Below are 21,533 nucleotides of genomic sequence, written 5' to 3'. Positions count from 1 at the left end.
TTGCAACGTTTGAAACGTTTGGAAAACTTGTACAAAAAAATTCTAATTTTTTTAGTTTTCAACAGAATTTGATCAAATTTGAGATATATTAATATATTTTATATTCTAAAATTTTGTGTAAAATTATATGAAAATCGGACTACTATATCATATCCTGGCATACAAATAATCGTTAGATAATGTAAAACTGTAAATACCCTACAGTACCGCATGTCATAAATAGGCCACTGTCACTGTGCCTTTAATTCAACAACAGTTTGTATGGCCATTCATCGATGAATCATCAACAACACCGCCTTGACTGATGACTGGTACTGCAGGGTATATGTAGATGAATACACATATATAGGTATATACATATGTATAGGTGAATTAAATGAAAGCAGGCATTACTTAATTGCTTTTTAACATATATATATGTATGTAGGGTATATTAAAAATGCTAAAAATAACTTCCTTTCTTGTTTTTTATTTTTGTTAATATAACTGACTGATCGAGTTGACAGACTTTTTTAAAATGGCTAGAACAACAACCAAAATGTAATAATAAGCTCTGTTTAATTGCCGACTTGGTAAAAGCGACTGTTCAGTAACACAAACATAGGTTATGATTTCTGCACTTTTAACAGCGTTTCTTAGTTTATTGTGAGTTAACATAACATAATTCTCTCAGCACATATGTTACTCCTTCTTAGGCGATATTCCGGAATGTTGGTTTATTTTTCATACAACCGATTGAAAAATGTTATTGAAATCTATGCAAAAGAGGCATGTTACTTAGTAATCACATACATTTTTCATAAATTTAAAAGCAGAGGGAAAAGAAACTGAATCGTTGGGAATTTCAAAATTTAAGTCGATTATATAAAAACTGGATTAATTTTTAATAACTTTAAAATTATCTTTCAAAATAAAACCAATAAAATAAATATAAATTAATAAAATACTTTTTTTTTGTATGTACGTCAAACACTCATTCCACACTTATATTTTTCTTTTTTTTATTGGCAATTATGAAATATTTATTAGTGTAAACATTATACAATTAAATTTGTGTTTATATTATATTTACATACATATAACATATATTATACATAATACCTTGTATGCTTTGCTTAGGCTGATTAATAACTTTGGGCGGTAAAAAAGTGAAAAAACATGCTATGCCATTTTTATAAGCTTTTGCTCTTTTTTAAATAATTTTCATTGATCGGGGTGGAGCTTAGGAATATGCTTAAAGATTGTCCAAGGTGGGATAGTTATCGTTGTCTACAATGCTTTCTTCTTCACAAAAACTGTAACCAGGATCATCATCGTCATCCGCTCCTTTAGAACAGTGGTCATATTCTTGCTTAGAAAGAGACAAGTCGCATTTATTTTTAGTCTTTAACTCATCAATTGAAGCAGTCACAGAAGGTATTGGGGAAATTGGTTTGAAGACGTGCTGCAGTGGACAATATAAAAAACCCTTTTCCTGCTCAAACTCGTCTGTTTCTTGAAGGTGATCTTGTAGTTGCTGCCGTAATTGATGTAGCTTACCGTTTGCTGTTTGACTGTTTTGGAAATGGAAGGTATGATGTTTTCGCAACGGCAAGCGCATTGGTCGTCTCGAAACTAGACGGTCGTAGTACACACCTTCAACCGGTTCTTGAAGGACCTCTGAAAGAATTTGCGCCGGAAAATCTTTTCGTGGTTTCTGAACGAGCAGTTTTCTAAGCACTAGCAATCGTTCATTATTTTTTTCATTGGATCTGGCCGATATCTTACTAATGGCATCACTCGTGGCGTTCTTGATTTGCCATTTCCCTGGCGTTCTGGTCGGATTATCTGCGGCAAGTGCCCCACAGGGCTGTCGTTTAATATGAAAGTATGGATCGCTGATAGTTTTTCTCCGGAGTTTGCCTTGGTGGTTATTTCCGTTGTCATTACGTTTTCCATTTTTTGCTAGAAATGGATTATTAGCCAGCCATTTGATTTGCTACCGTTATTTGAATAATTAAGTGCATGCAGTATAAACGTTGATGAAGTGATGTTGTGAGCGCCGTGTTTATCACGAAAAATAATTCATGTAAGTAAATAAGGTAACCAAAATTAAGTATATTTTTCTTTTAACTATAAAAAGATAAAGACCCTCTATATTCTCAACATATCTTTGTTTCCAAAACGAGATCAAGCGAATTTAATTCAGAAAATAAAAAAATGACAATTTAAAAACAGTAGAATCATATAATGGAATTATTCGGCTCATATAAGAGAGAATTCGATTCAATCACATTTTTACAAAAAAGATTATATTTTTTAATAACGATTTTGAAATTAAGAGATTAAGACATTAAAAATAACTTTTTTCATGTTCTTCTATTTATTACGATTGTAACATAATAGTTTCTATGATATGCAAATCTACAAAATTGTACAAATATTCAAGTTATTTCCAAGTAAGTACTAATTTTTCATACCAGTTCACTAAATGTTTCTTGACTAAATAATAAGTTTCTGTTAAGGGGCTAGATCACTGAGGTTGCTAATATTCGAGCACTTATCATACATCCTCTTTTCTTACCAATAAAATTACACAGGCCGAAAAAATTTGCAAAAAAAAAGAAAACGCAGACCCCAAAACCGGAATATATTTTTTCAATGGTTTTTGATTTGTTCAACGGGAATCCATTCTTATATCATTTTTATATATTTCAGGTTTAGAGATGCTGTATCTATATACTATATGTATATATAATATATATATATATATATATATATATATATTGTCTATGTGTCGAATTCGACATTCGTACGTACTAAAAAAAAAGGCTTTATTTTAATTTTTCAAAATTTTAAACGTATAACTCTTGGTTAGCACTATAATTGGTGCCAAGATCGATTTTGAACCTTTGTTCGTTTTCAATATATTCACTAAAATTTACTGCATTCGCACGCGACAAAAAAAGAAGTTACATTTGCAAGAAACCAGTTTAAGCTCTGATTTCAGCGAAACGTGATGAAACATTTTGTTACAATAAATTTTAATGAATTATGAAATAAATTATCTTAATAATGTATTTTGTTTGATTTTAAAATATTAAGTAGTTATTTTTTAAATTCAATTTTAGTCCTGGTCGCACGCGACACTTTGGAAAGCGAGAATTCAAAATAAAACTGTACGAACATTGGTAATCGCATATGTCCTTTTGCACTTTATATTGATTCCTTGCATTCACTGTGTGATATAAGAAAGTAAAAGTAAAAGCAAAATGCTTTTGTTTAAGAGATTGGCATCAAAACAAAACATGCCATTTTGTATGACTTTTTTTTTGATAAAAACTACATTATTCGAGTTTACGCGTGTTCGACATCGGTTTTTTATACCCTTGCAGGGTATTATAATTTCAGTCAGAAGTTTGCAACGCAGTGAAGGAGGAACCTCCGACTATATAAAGTATATATATTCTTGATCAGGATCAAGAGCCGAGTCGATCTAGCCATATTTTCATAAAATTGTTCAAGAAATTTAAGATTAAAATAAAATGGCTACACCTCAAATTTGATGAAAATCTGTTGAAAATTGAAACTGTTATAATTTTTAATTGTATTAATTTCTCGATTCCTATATGAGCTACATTATATAGTAGTCCGATTTTCGTAAAATTGTACACAAAATTGTAGAATATTATGAAATGGTTTTAACTTAAGTTTGATGAAAATCTGTTGAAAAATGAAAAAGTTTTTATCGTTCTAGTTCTAATCTTAAATTTGACCAAATTCTGTTGAAAACTGAAAATGTTAACGACCGAAGGACAAACGGACATGGCTAGATCGACTTGCCTGTTGATGCTGATCAAGAACATATATACTTTATATGGTCGGAGGTGCCTCCTTCACTGCATTCCAAACTTCTGACTAAAATTAAAATACCCTGCAGGGGTATAAAAATGAATATATATAAAATCTATATAATTTATGATTAGTTCGAATAAAAAAAATCTTTATAATTTATGATTAGCTCGAATATTTGTTCCAAGGTGATTTCTTACGCTTCACCTTATTATCTAGCCTATGATGTTTATATGCTTCATTTTATAAAAGTCATTTTAAACCATATAGAGAATTATTTGGCAAAAAAAATCTATAGTGAAGGAACTTTTTAAAACAATCAACTTTAGTTTTTATTAATTTCGTGAAATCTTCCTAAAATGTAAACTTTTTTAAAAAAAATAATGGTGTATTGTTTTCGTTTACCAACCTCATAATGACTGGAAACTTCACTGGATTTTTCTGGAGCTGTTGTTTCAACTGCATTTTTGCCCACACCAGATTGACCAATTTGATATTCTTCCGAACCTGCAGCAGTACTCATGTCTGTTTCCGCCGCTGTCTTTCTTTTTAAGGCAGGCGCATCGGCTCTACTGGTGCTGCATACTGGGACACAGAGTGAGACCGATGCCGGCTCATAAAAAAGTATTTCCCCGACTTCCCCAAGTTGGTTTTTGGCTAAGTCCGATTCGTGGGGCCATTTGTTTTCTTGGGCCAAGTTATCGTGAGCCAATATACTATTTTGGGCATCCAAATTTATGTTAACAGGTTTTCGACATAGTGAGCCAGAGGATGCATTTTTAGTTATTCTAGATTGAGGATGCTGTAACAAAGCCGTAGGCAATTGGGACTCATAGGAGCTGTTGGATATTCCGGAATCACTTCGATAAATGCTTATACACTCGGGCTCCATTAATGGGAATTCTGCACAGCTTTCCGCACTTAAAGCATCATTTTTTTTCTGGTGATGGCGTGGTTGGTGTTTTTTTTTTTGCTGGACAGCACCTTCATTAACACTTGGATGAGCATGCAGTTGCGCAGTAGGGAGGTTATGAATAGACTTTAGGTTTTTTTTTTCTCCGTCCATATTTACTACATCCTGACTGGAGGTACTATTATTTGCCCCATTCTCGTAAACGTATTGGCGCATGTGTTGGCTACTTGTTTCCATATGACAATGTCTTATGCCAGCATAAGAATGTTTCTTTTTGCACTTTGTTGAAGAGCTGGGGGACGTGGTTAAACCGTTAGAGCAGTTTTTAACCTTGGTTGCGCTTGATAACTTCAAAGAGTAAAATTGGTTGTCCCTAAGTGTTGTGGTGTTGATAGATTTTCCACGGACCGTGCTATCTAAATCATCTCCTACTATTTTGTATTTGTTACTGTTGTTTACAGTCAGAAAGGGATTTGTACTGAGTAGCAAAGTATTTGGAACTTTAGTTGGCAGCGAAGTCCGCTCTGCTATAGCATAGGCCGGCTGATATTCCTGGCCGGCTGATATTTCATTACTTAATTGAACACCTGATGATGAGTTAGTGTTGATTTTTTGAGTTGCATCATCTGATATATGAGTGTTCTTAGTTTTAGGTTGGTCACGGTGGAAATAGTCAGGGTAATTCTTTGACAATGTATTGCTTTGTAGATCATTATATGTGGAAGCTTGTTCAATAAAGCCTTTATTATGTTGATAAGTAGTAGGTAGACGGTGCATGATGTACTGCGAACTAATTTTTTTTTCAACTTCATGATCCGATAAAGGATTAGCGTATCTCAAGTGATGCAGAGTTGTCGGTTGAGGTTGCTGATGGAGGACAGGTAGCTTACTGATATCTCCATTTAATCTCTCAGATCGTGAAATGATGTGCTCCACATTTGTGTTGTTATTAAAATTTGTAGGGGTAGTAGAAAACTGTCGTTTTAATCCATTGGATTAGTAGCATTCGTTAGTTAATACGAGAAACATGCAATAAAATATATATAAGTGATTAGTATTTGGTAGTTTAAGCTGGCTTAAAAAAAGCTAAGCCTATTTTATGTAAGTACATGTAATAAAATGAAACAGTTATACACACTTAACATTCTCTACGTTCTGTACGTGAATGCTATCTGTAGTGTTTTAATAGAGCTTGCACTCGTGTGTTTTACTCGACAAATTGATAAATTACAAAATTTGGGGCGACCCATACACCTCTTTAACAGGGCAAAACATAAAACCAATTCTAGACAATGTCGGTAAAAAATTTGCTAAAAACATATTAATGTTCATTGGTGTTAAAGAGATATTTTTTCCCCTGTTTCATACATTTTTAATTTGCCTTAAATTATATGGCATTGTTCATCTCCGACTGTAAGAAGCTGTAAGCTAAGAAGGGAGATATAATGTAATAAATGTCGGAAGTAAAGGTCGCATCAATAAAGGGGTTGCATCATTATGATTTCTACTAAAATTAAAATAATAAAGGATTACTTAGATAAAAGAAAACAATATAAAAATAAAAATGAATTTGGATTCAACATTTAGTGCCTTTCTATTCTTGTCCGATGCGTCTTTCGCCTTACATTTTTATTATATATATTTTGGTTTTTTGAACGAGTGTACTCCCGGAACATTTGCCAAAAAAGAAAATAATTAAGATATTTATGTCTTCAAAATGTTTATAACTCCGCTAAAACTTAAGATATATACTCTTAACTTAAAAACTTGTTTAACACTTATTGTATTATTGACTATTTAAACATATAAGGTATTCATTTTTTTATATCCATTACTTTTTATAAATATTGTACTTTGGTATCATGATTTAAGTATGTTTTTTTTAACTTATCAAACGTAAATTAGGGAAAAGATGAATTAGATAGAAAATAATATTATCTAAAGCGAAACCGAATTATTTTTTAGATTTGGGCGGTTGGCTTTTAGACTAAGCGCACTTAAGCCGTTTTCAAATTGTGATTTTAGAAGCGAAAAAGCAACATAAATGAAGATGACTTACATTTATTTGTAAAAGACTGTACGATATTTGACGTTAAATTAAAATATGGAATGCATAACAAAAGACAAAAAATATACATATAAGAAGTATATGCAGAACAAGAAATTCTTTATAAAAGTTAGACTTTTAGTTTCTTTGTACTAGACCCTAATAAACAATGATTTTTCTATAAAGTGCAAATAAGTTTATATATAGTAACTTTACCTTATTAGGTGCCGTTTGCAGACCATGAAACGGAAGATTCTCATACTCTCCAGGTTCCGTCAATGGTTCCCCCAGTGAAGATGACTTGTCGTGTACTATATTAAACATACACGGTACGGATCGGTCGATTATTCAATTATTGGTGACATTACGATTATGGCGGTATTTCAAATCCCACGAATAGTATATTTAATATTGGAAGCAAATGAGAAAAAAAATAAAATAAAAATAATTTTACAAATTTGACAAATTAAAATACAAAATTTTATCATATTTTATATTATTAAAATATAGACTCACTTAATTTTAATGTATATGTATATAGTCTTAAACCATAGTATATATATTTATATTGTTATACCTATATGTACTGAGTAAATAATTACTCAATTCTAATTCATATTTTACAGCTTGTTACTATTTTCTGGTTGAAATTTTTATACCTTTGCAGAGTATTATAATTTAGTCAGAAGTTTGAAACGCAGTGAGGGAGACATTTTCGACCATATAAAGTATATATATTCTTGATCAGGATATACCGCCGAGTCGATCTAGCCATGTCCATCTGTCCGTCCGTTTCTACTTAAACTAGTGTCTCAGTTTTAAAACTATCTGAATTAAACTTTATAGTTAGTCTCTATATATAGTCTCACTCGTATATACATATGTATGTCGGAACGGGCCGGATCGGACGACTATATCATATAGCTGCCATAGAAACAATCGGAAAATTTTAGAAAAAGAAATTTGAGGTATTGCCATTTTATATTATTCTAAAATTTTGTGCAAAATTTTATGAAAATCGGACTACTATATCATATAGTTGCCATACAAAAGATTGTTAGATAAAGATGAAGATGCAAAACTGTAACTGTAAAACAGTAAATATGTTTTTTGTCATAAATATATATAATGTATATTATACTAATTCCTAGTGATCAAATTGCAATCTGCAAGGGCTTGCTTCGGCTTGCCCAAGTTAGTTTGTTTTCTTGTTTTTATTAAATTATTTCATTACCAAATATTTCATACCATTACTAATAAACAATAGTTTAAAAAAACTAAAAAAAAAAAAAACGCTTATATAAATAACCGAACTAAAAAGAATAAAATAATTTATAATTACAAACAAAATTATTAAATTCAGAGCAACAGTATATAATTATAAACAAGATCACTAAATTCAGAGTTAAAAGCGTGGGGTGCATCCGTAGACACGGTAGTATTTTGCGCCAAGTACCTGTTCTTTTCTGTAATAAATTATATCATTGTTTTAACATGTATTCAGTTCGACTATTGCTGTGAATTTGTCATTTGATTGATATACATATGTTAATGCTGTCAATAAGCACAACGTGTAAATACATACGCGACGACATATTCCACATCTGCATTGTTTTTGTTAATCTAATAATTTTTTGTAAATATCAGAGATTTTCTTTTATATTTTATGTTCACAGAAATACATTTATCATTGTTTGTAACAATAGTTAAACATGTACTTGGCGAGACATTGTACAGTAAAACTGTTATTTGTATGATTTTTCTATATTTTCATAATTCACCCCTTACAGATAGTTGCCCTTAGAATAATTGTTACATTGATTATAGATGCACCCCACGCTTTTAACTCTGAATTTAGTGATCTTGTTTATAATTATATACTATTGCTATGAATTTAATAATTTTGTTTGTAATTATAAATTATTTTTTTCGTTTAAGTTATGTTATTTATAAAAGCGTGTTTTTTTAGTTTTCTTAAACTATTATTTATTTTATATTTTTTAGTGTGGGTACCTATAAACGCGTATTTTTTTTTTAATTTTCTAAGCTATCAGTTATTTTTCGTATTTTAGTTCGATTTATCAATAATCAATTTTTGCGTACATGCAATTATGAAATATCTTGCAAATAATCTTATTATTTCGCGCGCTAGCTCTGTCTCTCTTACTTCCTTTAAGGAGGATCTATAAAAGAATTTATCAATCCTGACGATCCTAATCAGGATAATGAAAATTTGTTATCAAATTATTGCATTGTCCTATCGGTCCTTGAGAAGTATGCAAAGTTTCAAGTTAATCAGATATTTGGAAACCCTTGAATATAGGTTTCAAAGATTCCGTTACATATATACATAGAAACATACATACATCCCGAACTATTAAAAGCGTATTAAAAATATATTATGCTCAGCATTAGAAATTGGCTCAATTGAACTATTATTTAAATATATATCTTCTATCTATATATATAAAAATGCTCTGTTCGTGTCTACTTCCTTCATAGACGTGAAAAGTTCTGAACCGTTTAAGCCCAAACTTTTACACAACATGCGTTGAGGTTTCAGCTCGGTTATTGTCTACTTTTGATGTTGATAGCTTATCTGCGGTTGCGAATATATCAATTTTTTTTAGCGTTTCCAAGTGCCCCTACTGCTGCGCCATCTACAGGCAGCCAGCTGAATCGAACCATTTCCTGTCAAACATTCAAAACATATTGAAAGAAGAAATTGGAGATAAAAATTTTATTTTTTTGTTCAGGTTCAGTAAGAAACGAAGTCATGCCACCCAAGAAGTCGATTTTGGGTCGTCGTACTCGCAATACAGAAGCAAACAGACGTAAGATTACGAATATGACTGACGAAGAACGGGCATCCATCCGAGAGATTGAGCGGCTGAAAGCAATGCAGATTCACAACGAGGAATCAGCAGAAAGACGAGCAGATAGGCTTGAGAGAAAACGATTGAGAGTTAGGCAGTCGCGTTCTGCAGCAATCGATTTGATTCACTCTCAAAATAATGAACGCGACAGGGCAAGGGTAGCTGAAGCTTGGATGCTCCAGGAGGAACGGGGAAAACATTCCTCATTACATTGATTCTGGCTACGGTTCGAGCTAACAAGGACATAGCTTTAGCTCTTGCTTCATCTGGAATCGCTGCGACATTGTTACCTGGTGGGAGGACTGCTCATTCAGCGCTGAAGTTGCCGTTGAACATGCAAATCATCGAGACTCCTACGTGCAACATTTCCAAAACATCTGGCATGGGAAAAGTATTGCAAAGATGTAAACTCATTGTTTGGGATGAATGCACATGGCACACAAAAAATCGCTGGAGGCTCTCGATCGATCATTGCGGGATTTGCATGGAGCTGTCCAACCATTAGGGAATGCGTTAATATTGCTCGCAGGGGAGTTCAAGCAAACGTTGCCTGTGATTTCCCGATCGACACCAGCTGACGAGATAAATGCTTGCCTGAAATATTCTATATTGTGGCAACATGTACGTACATTACAGTAGAAGTCGAATATGCGTGTCCAGTTACAGAACGAAGACTCAGCCGACATATTCTCACGTCAGCTACTGGACACGGGGAACGGAAAGCTGCCAGTCAATGAGACGTCGAGAAAAATAGTATTGCCCGAGAATTTCTGTAATTTACTTACATCGAAGGAAGGACTTATCCAAAAAGTGTTCCCCGATATCCGAATAAATTTTAGGAATCACGATTGGCTCAGTTGACGAGCGATTCTCGCTGCCAAGAACAAAGATGTATACCAGCTCAATCATGTAATCCAATCCAGCATAGAAACTGATGAAATTACATATAAGTCGATAGACCCCGCTGTGGAGGCAGAGGAAGCAGTTAATTACCCTACGGAATTTCTAAACTCACTTGATCTGCCTGGAATGCCACCACACATATTGAAATTAAAAATAGGTGTGCCGATTATCATGCTCCGAAATATAAATCAGCCGAAACACTACAACGGTACGCGACTCGCAGTCAAGAAATTTATGAACAACGTAGTAGAAGCCACGATCATAACAGGTCCTTTCAAAGGTGAAGATGTCCTCATTCCTAGGATTCCTCTGAACGCGACTGATACACCGTTTCAGTTCAAGAGATTGCAGTTTCCCATTCGTTTGGCGTTCGCAATGACCATTAATAAAGCTCAAGGTCAATCTATGGAGTTGTGTGGTCTAGATTTGGATGCAGATTGTTTTCACACGGATAATTATATGTTGCGTGTTCCTGTGTCGGAAAACCAGATAGTCTTTATATTTATGCTGAGAATGGAGAAACGAAGAATATTGCATACCCACAAGTATTACAGAATTAAATGAATTTGAAAATTATTATTTTTTGTTTGACTAATTTCTTATGCGTGCAACCACAATATGCGACAGAGAAACGTGGCAGGGTACAGCTAGTATATGCATGTGTAAGCGAAGTATCATTATTATCATTATCCTGTTGCAACCAAAAATCATCTGCCAGACCCAATCTTGATGCGCTTTGGTGCAACTTGTCCTTAAGGACTTTCATATAAGCCTTGTGGTCCATTGTGGAGTCAATAAAGACCAAGTGGCCAACTCTACTCGCTGCCATACACCCCCACACCACCACACTGCCACCACCGTGCTTAACTGTTGGAGCGAGCTTCTGCAAATCAAGGGCTGTGCCAGGTTTGCGCCACACAAGTTTTCGCCCTTTTATGCCAGATAGGCAAAATTGGCTCTCATCACTAAAAATAATCATTTTCCCAAAGGCTAAAGGCTCTTGGATGAATTTTTTAGCAAAATCCACGCACTCCTATTTATTGACGGGCAATATGAGAGGCTTCTTCGGCGCAGCACAGGCATGAAATTCCTCCTTATTAAAATTTTGCGGACTGTGTCATCATTTAAATCCTTCTTCTACTTCTCCTTTATATCCTGGCCAATTTTTGAGGCCGTTAACATAGGATTACGCCCACAGCCCATGATTTTTGGTTGCAACAGGATAATGACCCCAAGCATACTTCGCTTAGTTTGAAGCTATGGTTGCTGTTTTATACCAAAAATCAACTGCATTCATCGCCTCAGTCGCAGGACTTAAGCCCCATAGCGGATCTGTGGGTTTTTCTGGAGCGCAGGATTCGTCTTCGAACAATTACATCGAAGGATACGTTGAAGGATGTGGTTTTGGATGAGTGGAGTAAAATACCACCTGAATTTACCGAAAAATTGGGTAATTCAATTCCAAAACGCTTAAATGGGACAATAGATAGAAATGGGTATCCTCCTTTTTACTAATTTTATCAATGCCTTAACAATAAATGTTTTTTTTTATATTAATTGAATTTTGTACGCACACTTTTTCTTGCCCGAAAACGTGGGTATTTTTTGTTTTTTAATTTTAAATAAAAAAGTTGTGGACGGAAATAAATAAAGACTAGCTATAATTTTTAATAATAGATGTGTCATTAATTTAAAAAAAAATTTAAGTCAATATCTTCCATAGAACTATTTTTATTTAAAATCAAAGTTGCGCGTTAAGTTTGTACGCACACTTTTTCTGGTGAGTGTATAAGTCAACATCTGTGATCGGCACAAGCGTATATCACGTGGCGATTAATTTTCTAAACGAAAAATACTGAGGTCGTCGATCTACAGGAATAGAAAGTCAAAGTGGTTTGACCTTTTCAATCTGCCGTTCATTTATATAACAGCTTTACAAATGCATATAATAAGTTAAAACACATCATTTTTAAATAAAACTCAAAATAGATATTTAAAAATCGTTCCTATGACACCATAATGATAAAGTCGTCCCGCCTGGAAAGTATAAACTTAAACTTTTGCAGGTAATCTATAATGTGAGCTAATATAACGACTATATCATATAGCTGCTATGGGAACCATAGGAATACGTTAGAAAAATATATTATACTTCATTGTTTTGCCACATATTCTCATATAAGTTACTAAATAATTTTTTTTACTATTTCATTCAAATCTGATGTCTGCAATTGTATACAATTTCGTGAATTTAACTTTCATTTTTGTTGATATTGACATAAATGTTATGATATATTAAAATTTTCGATTAGTTGATGGTGAAATGTATAACATATATTAGTTTATAAGTTAGTTCCCTGCAGTACCAGTCATCAGTAATTAATCAACGATTCATCAACAGTCAAGGCGGTGTTGTTGATGATTCATCGATGAATGGCCATACAAACTGTTGATGAATTTAACATGGGCATGTCCTAGGCTGTCATCAACAACAATTAATCAAATAATCATTAAGAAATTCATCAGCATATCATCGATTAATCATCAACAATTCATCAACAAATTCATCAACGGCCGGCCTTGGTACTGCCGACGACGGCATAGCGTCGGCTCGGTAGAAGTCGCAGTCGGCGCGTTGATGACGGTTGATGATAGTGGCCTATTGATGACATGTGTACCGCATGCAGGGTTAGTTAGTTAGTTTATTAATTAAAATTCCATAAATAAAACACTTGTAAATACAAAATGTATTTGTTTGTTGTTGAAAGATGTTTTAGAAGGAGTTATAGGACATACTTTTTGGCGAGTTTTTGTGAACGTATGACAAAAAATGACTTAAACTCGCCCAGCACAAGATGATGATGATATATTTTTATATTTTATGTAAAGTCGATTAGTCAAAGGAACATATCAGTAAAATGTTTTTTTTTTTAAATCGCTTATTTCGATTCAACAAAATGAATAGACAAAGCACTAATTCTCGCGGACTGCAAATTTATGTGTTCTTTGCAAAGCAAACTTATGCCGTTTTCTATAGATGTAAAAAACACGCGATTTTATGTCTTTTTCATAAATCCGTAAAAAGATATTCCCTTCAAAAATAATCTATAATGACTTCGAGTTAGCAAATTCTATATACTTATATTGTGAAAAAATATTATATGACATTAGTACTGATATTAAAAATAATATAAATAATAACATAAAATTAATACAAATAATAAAAGAAATTATAAAACTGAATGTGTAATATATAGGCGTGTTTTAATTATTACTTCACACATAGGTTCTTACATTGCACATCTTTGAGCGTGATGGGTGGCCTTGAACTGGTGGAAAATAGTAAGGAGCTGGCATTAATAATGACAGGTAAACTGCTAAGGGGACGTTGTCCATTTAATGGCATTAATTGTTTCACATTTCCTAATGAAGTTGAATAATTTGACTGATTCGAGTGCACGGCAATAGCACCCGCATCAATATTGGGGGTACTTTCCGTTATTTCCTCGCCAAAAGTTTCGTTTCTGTCAGCTTCGAGATCTACTGATTTCGCCCGATTGTACGATGGAGCCATAGATTTTTCATGTGGTTGAGTATTGCTTTTATTGATTGTGAAAGGGTCTTCTGCTACAAGCTCTGCTTTTGTGGTGCGTTGATTAGAAGCTGTTTTCTGCGGGTCCTTTTTGTATGTTACTATATGAATGGGGATTATATGTTGCGAGGCATAAAACAAACAAATAAAAACAATAGAAAAATTAAGTAAAATAATTACTTAAAAAATAAAGGGTCTAAAAATACTATACCACTTCCACTGCACCGTATCCCCTTTAGACGATGGTGAGCTCCAACTTGTAATGGTTTTTTATTATATGCACGACCACGCCAAATCGACTGCAATAGTCCGACATTGCTGCGCTGACTATCCCGAGTACAAACCTCGGATCGTTTTCGAGCTCTTTTGTAAACCAATGCCAACATACGTTCCACTTTACTATAGGTAGAAGGCTCGGTGGTTTTGGACGACAAATGTGCCAGAAGAGCTGGTGCATTTGGTAGGGATCCTGATTCATTTGTCAAACACAAGCTTACAAGCTGTTGATGCGGGACTGCAAGTGGAGTTATTTCAGTCTGTCTTCCTTCAGATACCACTAAAAGACTAATATTTGACGTACTTTGGGTGTCGTTTAGCCCGTCACCCAATTGGGCCGGAAACTGGTCTCCTCTTCCCTCATTTCCAGAGGAATTTGGTTTTATTGTCATACGATTTACAGTCAGATTCTCCTTCGTATCATTGCTTACGTGCAACATTACTCCAGGTCGAATCGGCCAGCGCGGTGGCGATTTAGGTACGCTGCCATGAAGGCGATTTACCGTAGAAGGTGCTAAATAAGCTTCATATTTCCTTTTTCCTTTTTGCAACTTTCGCTGATGTTGCGATCCGTGATTCTGCGACAGCTGTTGTGTCGCCGACGCAGCAGATGTATCTAGAATAGGTTGGGCCCCACCCATTTGAGGCGTTACCTGCTCATAAGATAGCACACTGGTGGTAAAGGATAAGTGTATCAGGATATAAGGCAATTAAGTGTATATGAAAATAAAAGAAGCAATGTAGAAAATATGATTCATGAAATACAGATATAGACAATGCATGTACATGCTTACTTACTTATTAAAAAAAATGCTCATATATTTTAGCACTGTATTTGAATGTCATTACATTATAAGATACCATATACAATATAATTATTAACCAATTTACTTAAATAATTACCAAAGACCGTAACATTTTTTGCCATTTATTAAAAAGATACAAAGTTTATCATTTACCTTCATAATTTAAGATATATTTTAAAGCACTTATACAATCATTCTCATTTCCTCACCTCTTGTTATCGCATTCCTAAGCATTTCCCCACCTCTTGTTATCTTGTTATTCCTAAGCTGGGAACCCAAAAAATAAACAGCAAAATTATGCCAAGTATTTGTTTTTGTTACTTTCAAACTTAATTTTTTTTTAGTAAATAACTAACATTTTATTTTATAAAAAAGAGGTAGTAATTCATGAGAAATGTACATTGTAATTCTCACCATTGATAAAACTTAACATTTCATCTTCTGTATATATAAAAATGCTCTGTTCGTGTCTACTTCCTTCATAGACTTGAAAAGTTCTAAACCGTTTAAGCCCAAATTTTTACACAACATGCGTTGAGGTTCCAGCTCGGTTATTGTCTACTTTTGATGTTGATAGCTTATCTGCATTTGCGAATATATATATATTTTTTTTTCGCGTTTCCCCGTGCCCCTACTGCTGCGCCCTCTACAGGCAGCCAGCTGAATCGAACCATTTCCTGTCAAACATTCAAAACATATTGAAAGAAGAAATTGGAGATACAAATTTTATTTTTTTGTTCAGGTTCAGTAAGAAACGAAGTCATGCCACCCAAGAAGTCGAGTTTGGGTCGTCGTACTCGCAATACAGAAGCAAACAGACGTAAGATTACGAATATGACTGACGAAGAACGGGCATCCATCCGAGAGATTGAGCGGCTGAAAGCAATGCAGATTCACAACGAGGAATCAGCAGAAAGACGAGCAGATAGGCTTGAGAGAAAACGATTGAGAGTTAGGCAGTCGCGTTCTGCAGCAATCGATTTGATTCACTCTCAAAATAATGAACGCGACAGGGCAAGGGTAGCTGAAGCTTGGATGCTCCAGGAGGAACGGGGAAAACATTCCTCATTACATTGATTCTGGCTACGGTTCGAGCTAACAAGGACATAGCTTTAGCTCTTGCTTCATCTGGAATCGCTGCGACATTGTTACCTGGTGGGAGGACTGCTCATTCAGCGCTGAAGTTGCCGTTGAACATGCAAATCATCGAGACTCCTACGTGCAACATTTCCAAAACATCTGGCATGGGAAAAGTATTGCAAAGATGTAAACTCATTGTTTGGGATGAATGCACATGGCACACAAAAAATCGCTGGAGGCTCTCGATCGATCATTGCGGGATTTGCATGGAGCTGTCCAACCATTAGGGAATGCGTTAATATTGCTCGCAGGGGAGTTCAAGCAAACGTTGCCTGTGATTTCCCGATCGACACCAGCTGACGAGATAAATGCTTGCCTGAAATATTCTATATTGTGGCAACATGTACGTACATTACAGTAGAAGTCGAATATGCGTGTCCAGTTACAGAACGAAGACTCAGCCGACATATTCTCACGTCAGCTACTGGACACGGGGAACGGAAAGCTGCCAGTCAATGAGACGTCGAGAAAAATAGTATTGCCCGAGAATTTCTGTAATTTACTTACATCGAAGGAAGGACTTATCCAAAAAGTGTTCCCCGATATCCGAATAAATTTTAGGAATCACGATTGGCTCAGTTGACGAGCGATTCTCGCTGCCAAGAACAAAGATGTATACCAGCTCAATCATGTAATCCAATCCAGCATAGAAACTGATGAAATTACATATAAGTCGATAGACCCCGCTGTGGAGGCAGAGGAAGCAGTTAATTACCCTACGGAATTTCTAAACTCACTTGATCTGCCTGGAATGCCACCACACATATTGAAATTAAAAATAGGTGTGCCGATTATCATGCTCCGAAATATAAATCAGCCGAAACTCTACAACGGTACGCGACTCGCAGTCAAGAAATTTATGAACAACGTAGTAGAAGCCACGATCATAACAGGTCCTTTCAAAGGTGAAGATGTCCTCATTCCTAGGATTCCTCTGAACGCGACTGATACACCGTTTCAGTTCAAGAGATTGCAGTTTCCCATTCGTTTGGCGTTCGCAATGACCATTAATAAAGCTCAAGGTCAATCTATGGAGTTGTGTGGTCTAGATTTGGATGCAGATTGTTTTCACACGGATAATTATATGTTGCGTGTTCCTGTGTCGGAAAACCAGATAGTCTTTATATTTATGCTGAGAATGGAGAAACGAAGAATATTGCATACCCACAAGTATTACAGAATTAAATGAATTTGAAAATTATTCTTTTTTGTTTGACTAATTTCTTATGCGTGCAACCAAAATATGCCACAGAGAAACGTGGCAGGGTACAGCTAGTATTAATATAAAGATAAAACTGTACATCCAATAAACTTTAAAAATAAATGTTGTACTCAAAACACAGTAATTTGTTCGATCAACTAACGGTTTGAGTGACAAGGCACGAGGTGAGGAAGTTGATTTGTTAATCCTCTTATATGTTTATAGGCTCACATTGTATTATAATTTCAGTCAGAAGTTTGCAACGCAGTAAGGGAGGCATATCCTACCATCAAAAGTAAATATATTTTTAACCAGCATCAACAGCCGCGTCGATCGAGCCATGTCCGTCTGTCCGTTTCTACGTAAACTAGAGTCTCAGTTTTGATGCTATGTATGTGAATGAAACTTTGCAGTTAATTTTAGTGAGTACATAAATATTTAATTATGTACATACATTTGTATATGGGACTATATCAAATAGCTGGCATAGGAACGATCGAAAAATTCTTAGAAAAATATATAACCTCTTCAGTTTAAACAGATTTAATCGAATTTGAGATATAGCAATTTTGTATAATTCTAGAATATCGATTTTAATTTGATTTAAATCGGACTACTTTATCATACAGATGCCATAGTTCCAGAAATAAATAATAATAATAATATAATAAAAATTATAACTTTTTCGGTTTTCAACATATTTTCAACAAATTTAAGTTATAGCCATTTTATATTATTCTAGAGCTTCGGTTTTAATTTTATGAAAATTAGGAGACTATATCATATATATATTAAAAACTATTGTTAAATTAAGAGAAAAATGGCAAGCTTTGAATGTTCAACTGTAACTGCAAAACCGTAAATAAAATAAGAGTAGGTGACTGTAATGAGAGTAGAAATAACTTCGTTGTTTTTTTAACAGAAAAATGTAAATAATTATATTATATTTCCGGAGATCTCTGTCTTTCTTGTTATATTTTCATTTATTTATTATACCCTTGCAGGGTATTATAATTTCAGTCAGAAGTTTTCAACGCAGTGATGGAGGCACCTCCGACTATATAAAGTATATATATTCTTGATCAGGATCAACAGCCGAGTCGATCTAGCCATGTCCGTCTGTCCGTCTGTCCGTTTCTACGCAAACTAGTCTCTCAGTTTTGAAGCTATCTGAATGAAACTTTGCAGTTAGTCTTCTATATACTCTCACTCGTATATATGTCGGAACGGGCCGGATCGGACGACTATATCATATAGCTGCCATAGGAATGATCGGAAAATTTTTACAAAAAAAATTATAACATTTTTAGTTTTCAACAGAATTTGATCAAATTTGAGATATAGCCGTTTCATATTATTCTACAATTTTGTGTAAAACTTTATGAAAATCGAACGACTATATCATATAGTTCCTATAGGAACGATCGAGAAATTAATTCAATATATAACATTTTCAGTTTTCAACAGATTTTCATCAAATTTGATACATAGCCATTTTATAAGAAATAAAAGAAGTTAATAAAATTAAAGATTATAACTTCTTCAGTTTTCACCAGATTTTCATCAAATATCATTTTATTTTAATCTAAATATTGTGTAAAGTTATAAAAAAAAAAACAGGACTACTATATCACGAACGATCAAAAAATGAATACAATTAAAAATTATAACGTTTTAAGTTTTCAGCAGATTTTCATTAAATTTGAAATATAGCCATTTTATATCAGTCTTAAATTTTGTTGCAAAGTTTATGAAAATCGGACGACTATATCACATAGGTGCAATACAAACGATCGTTAGATGTGGAGCAAAAATGCAAATCTGTGAATGTAAAACTGAAAATATAATATGTATAGGTGAATGAAACGAGAGCAGGTATTACTTCATTGTCTTTTAACATTAATATATATATTTTATATTGTATGAAAGGAATCCAGGAAGTTCTATCTGCAAGGGTATATAAACTTCGGCGTGCCGAAGTTAGCTTCCTTTCTTGTTTTTATATATTGTTTATCCAGCTTGATAATACGTGCGGTATTTAAGATATTTGGTCGTGACTTCACCAAACCCAAATTTAATAATTTAAGTTCTGATTAAAAATAAATTTTAAATAATTTAACCATTTCCTAATTCCGCACGCCTAGTGGAAGTTTTAAGATTCAAGGCTGTATATTTTATAGCTAAGTTCTGCAAACTAAACAAGTTTAAGGTTGCCAATTATTTTTATACCCTTTCACGGTATTATAATTTTAGTCCAAAGTTTGCAACGCACTAAAGAAGTCATCTCCGACCATATTAAGTTTTAAAGCTACATACATACATATATAAATGAACCTTTGCAGTTAGTTTTATATTTACTATCACTCGTTTTCAAGTCGGAACGAGCTGGATCAGGCGACTATATCATAAACCTGCCAATAGGAACGATCAGAAAATTTTTAGAAAAAAAATCAACTATTCAGTTTTCAACAGCTTTTCATCAAATTTTAAATTTAGCCAGGGGAGATATAGCCAATCCATAAACAAGTTTGCGTATGGAATCAAAATAGACCACCAAATTTGTGTTAAAAAAAGGAAGGCATAGCTTAAGTTTGATCTGTCATGATTTATTGTGGCATTTCTGTTGGCTTGGTGTTCCATGTTAAGACATAGCAATATAATAATAAATGCTTTTTAACACTATGCTAGGTTTTAGTTTAGAACTTCATTTTCCTTTTGGTAAATATATTAATATCTAAACTTAAAAACATTAAAAAAAAAATACACGGTTGGCAAAATAAGCTTTTGCTAATAACCTTCGACTAACCGTATTTTTATAAACTCTTAGTTGGTTTTAAAATAAAAACGACTACTTATATAAATAAATGAAGGCGATAGAACATAAAATGTTCGGTCTCTGGTAATTCTTTTCCTTAATTGTACTATTATAGCTTGTCAAAATTTTGAACTTACCTTTGCGTACCACTTATTGAAATTTCCGTAAAGTCTTTATATATTTGGTGTAGTTGTGTGCATGCATGAAGAATGTTCGTGGAATTGTAGTTGAAGCCCATAATGTTAAGAGTTACATGCGTTAGCCGTTTAGACATCGTAAAAAGTTGTTGAACCAAGCATTTCATTTGTGAATATAAGCGGTGCAAATAAATACATTATGAATTCAAGCAAAAATTTGTCATTTACAGGTATGTAAGTTATCGTTAGCCTGATAAGGAACTTCTAGATTTATAAAAGATAGAATATTTCATCCTTTTCATAGAACTCAGCCTTTGACATTAATTAACTAGTTAAACTAATATAATAGCTTCCTACGAATAGCTGAAGCTTTTACAATCTGCATATGGGTAATTCTCTGATGTCGAATGCGACATTCGTAAAAATTCAAACTAAAAAAACAAAAAAAAAAACAAACATTTAACAATATTTGAAAGATCTTGGTTAGCACTATAATTGGTGCTAAGATCGATTTTGGGCACATTTGGTTCAAGCTCTGATTTCAGCGAAGCATGATTCCAAATTTTAATGCAATAAATTTAAATGAATTATGCAACGAATTATCTTAATAATGTATTCTGTTTGATTTTTAAATGTTAAGCAGTTATTTTTAAAATTCATTTTTAGTCCCGATAGTTTAGTTTTAGAAACCGATAGTTTAAATTAAAACTGTACGAATAATCGCATTCTCTCTCTTACATTTTATATTTACTCTTTGGGCTTTCTGTGTTATATTAGAAAGCAAAAGTCAAAGCAAAATGCTTTTGTTTAAGAGATCATCAAAACAAAACATTTTCTTTGTATGACTTTTTTTTAAAGCAAAATAACAAAAATTTAGTTTACGCGTGTTTGCCATTAATTTTTTCAAAGTCTTGATCAATCTGACAAATTTTTAAATTTATTTTTTTTTACGTACAAATGTGTGTTAAAAATACTCGTTTTTATGAACTTTTAATA

General features: G+C 33.6%; 1 protein-coding gene across 27 annotated transcripts in view; it reads right to left on the bottom strand.

Annotated features, from left to right (window-relative positions):
• LOC110190376 (B-cell receptor CD22) overlaps positions 1-21,533 on the bottom strand; it is a 68,215-nt gene that overhangs the window by 25,231 nt on the left and 21,451 nt on the right. For 7 of the 27 annotated variants that reach the window (XM_086826729.1, XM_086826730.1, XM_086826731.1 and 4 more), the window contains 6 exons: positions 20,538-20,571; positions 14,374-15,110; positions 13,865-14,263; positions 7,008-7,102; positions 4,241-5,719; positions 985-1,978 (listed from right to left, as the gene is read on the bottom strand). The exons of 1 other annotated variant lie outside the window; for it this stretch is intronic. In XM_086826729.1, coding sequence (XP_086682855.1) covers positions 1,235-1,978; positions 4,241-5,719; positions 7,008-7,102; positions 13,865-14,263; positions 14,374-15,110; positions 20,538-20,571 — 3,488 coding nt within the window. In that variant the 3' untranslated portion in view covers positions 985-1,234. Of the gene's footprint in view, positions 1-984; positions 1,979-4,240; positions 5,720-6,803; positions 6,820-7,007; positions 7,103-13,864; positions 14,264-14,373; positions 15,111-20,537; positions 20,572-21,533 lie in introns of those variants that run through there. 19 more of the 27 variants (XM_086826732.1, XM_086826733.1, XM_086826742.1 and 16 more) reach the window with 14 other exon arrangements.

The sequence above is a fragment of the Drosophila serrata genome, unplaced genomic scaffold, assembly GCF_035046125.1.
Source record: "Drosophila serrata isolate PLE 108 unplaced genomic scaffold, ASM3504612v1 contig_163, whole genome shotgun sequence".
NCBI classification, from domain to species: Eukaryota; Metazoa; Arthropoda; class Insecta; order Diptera; family Drosophilidae; genus Drosophila; species Drosophila serrata.
Note: the sequence above shows the minus strand (reverse complement) of the source record. Positions and strands in the feature narration are given on the sequence as shown.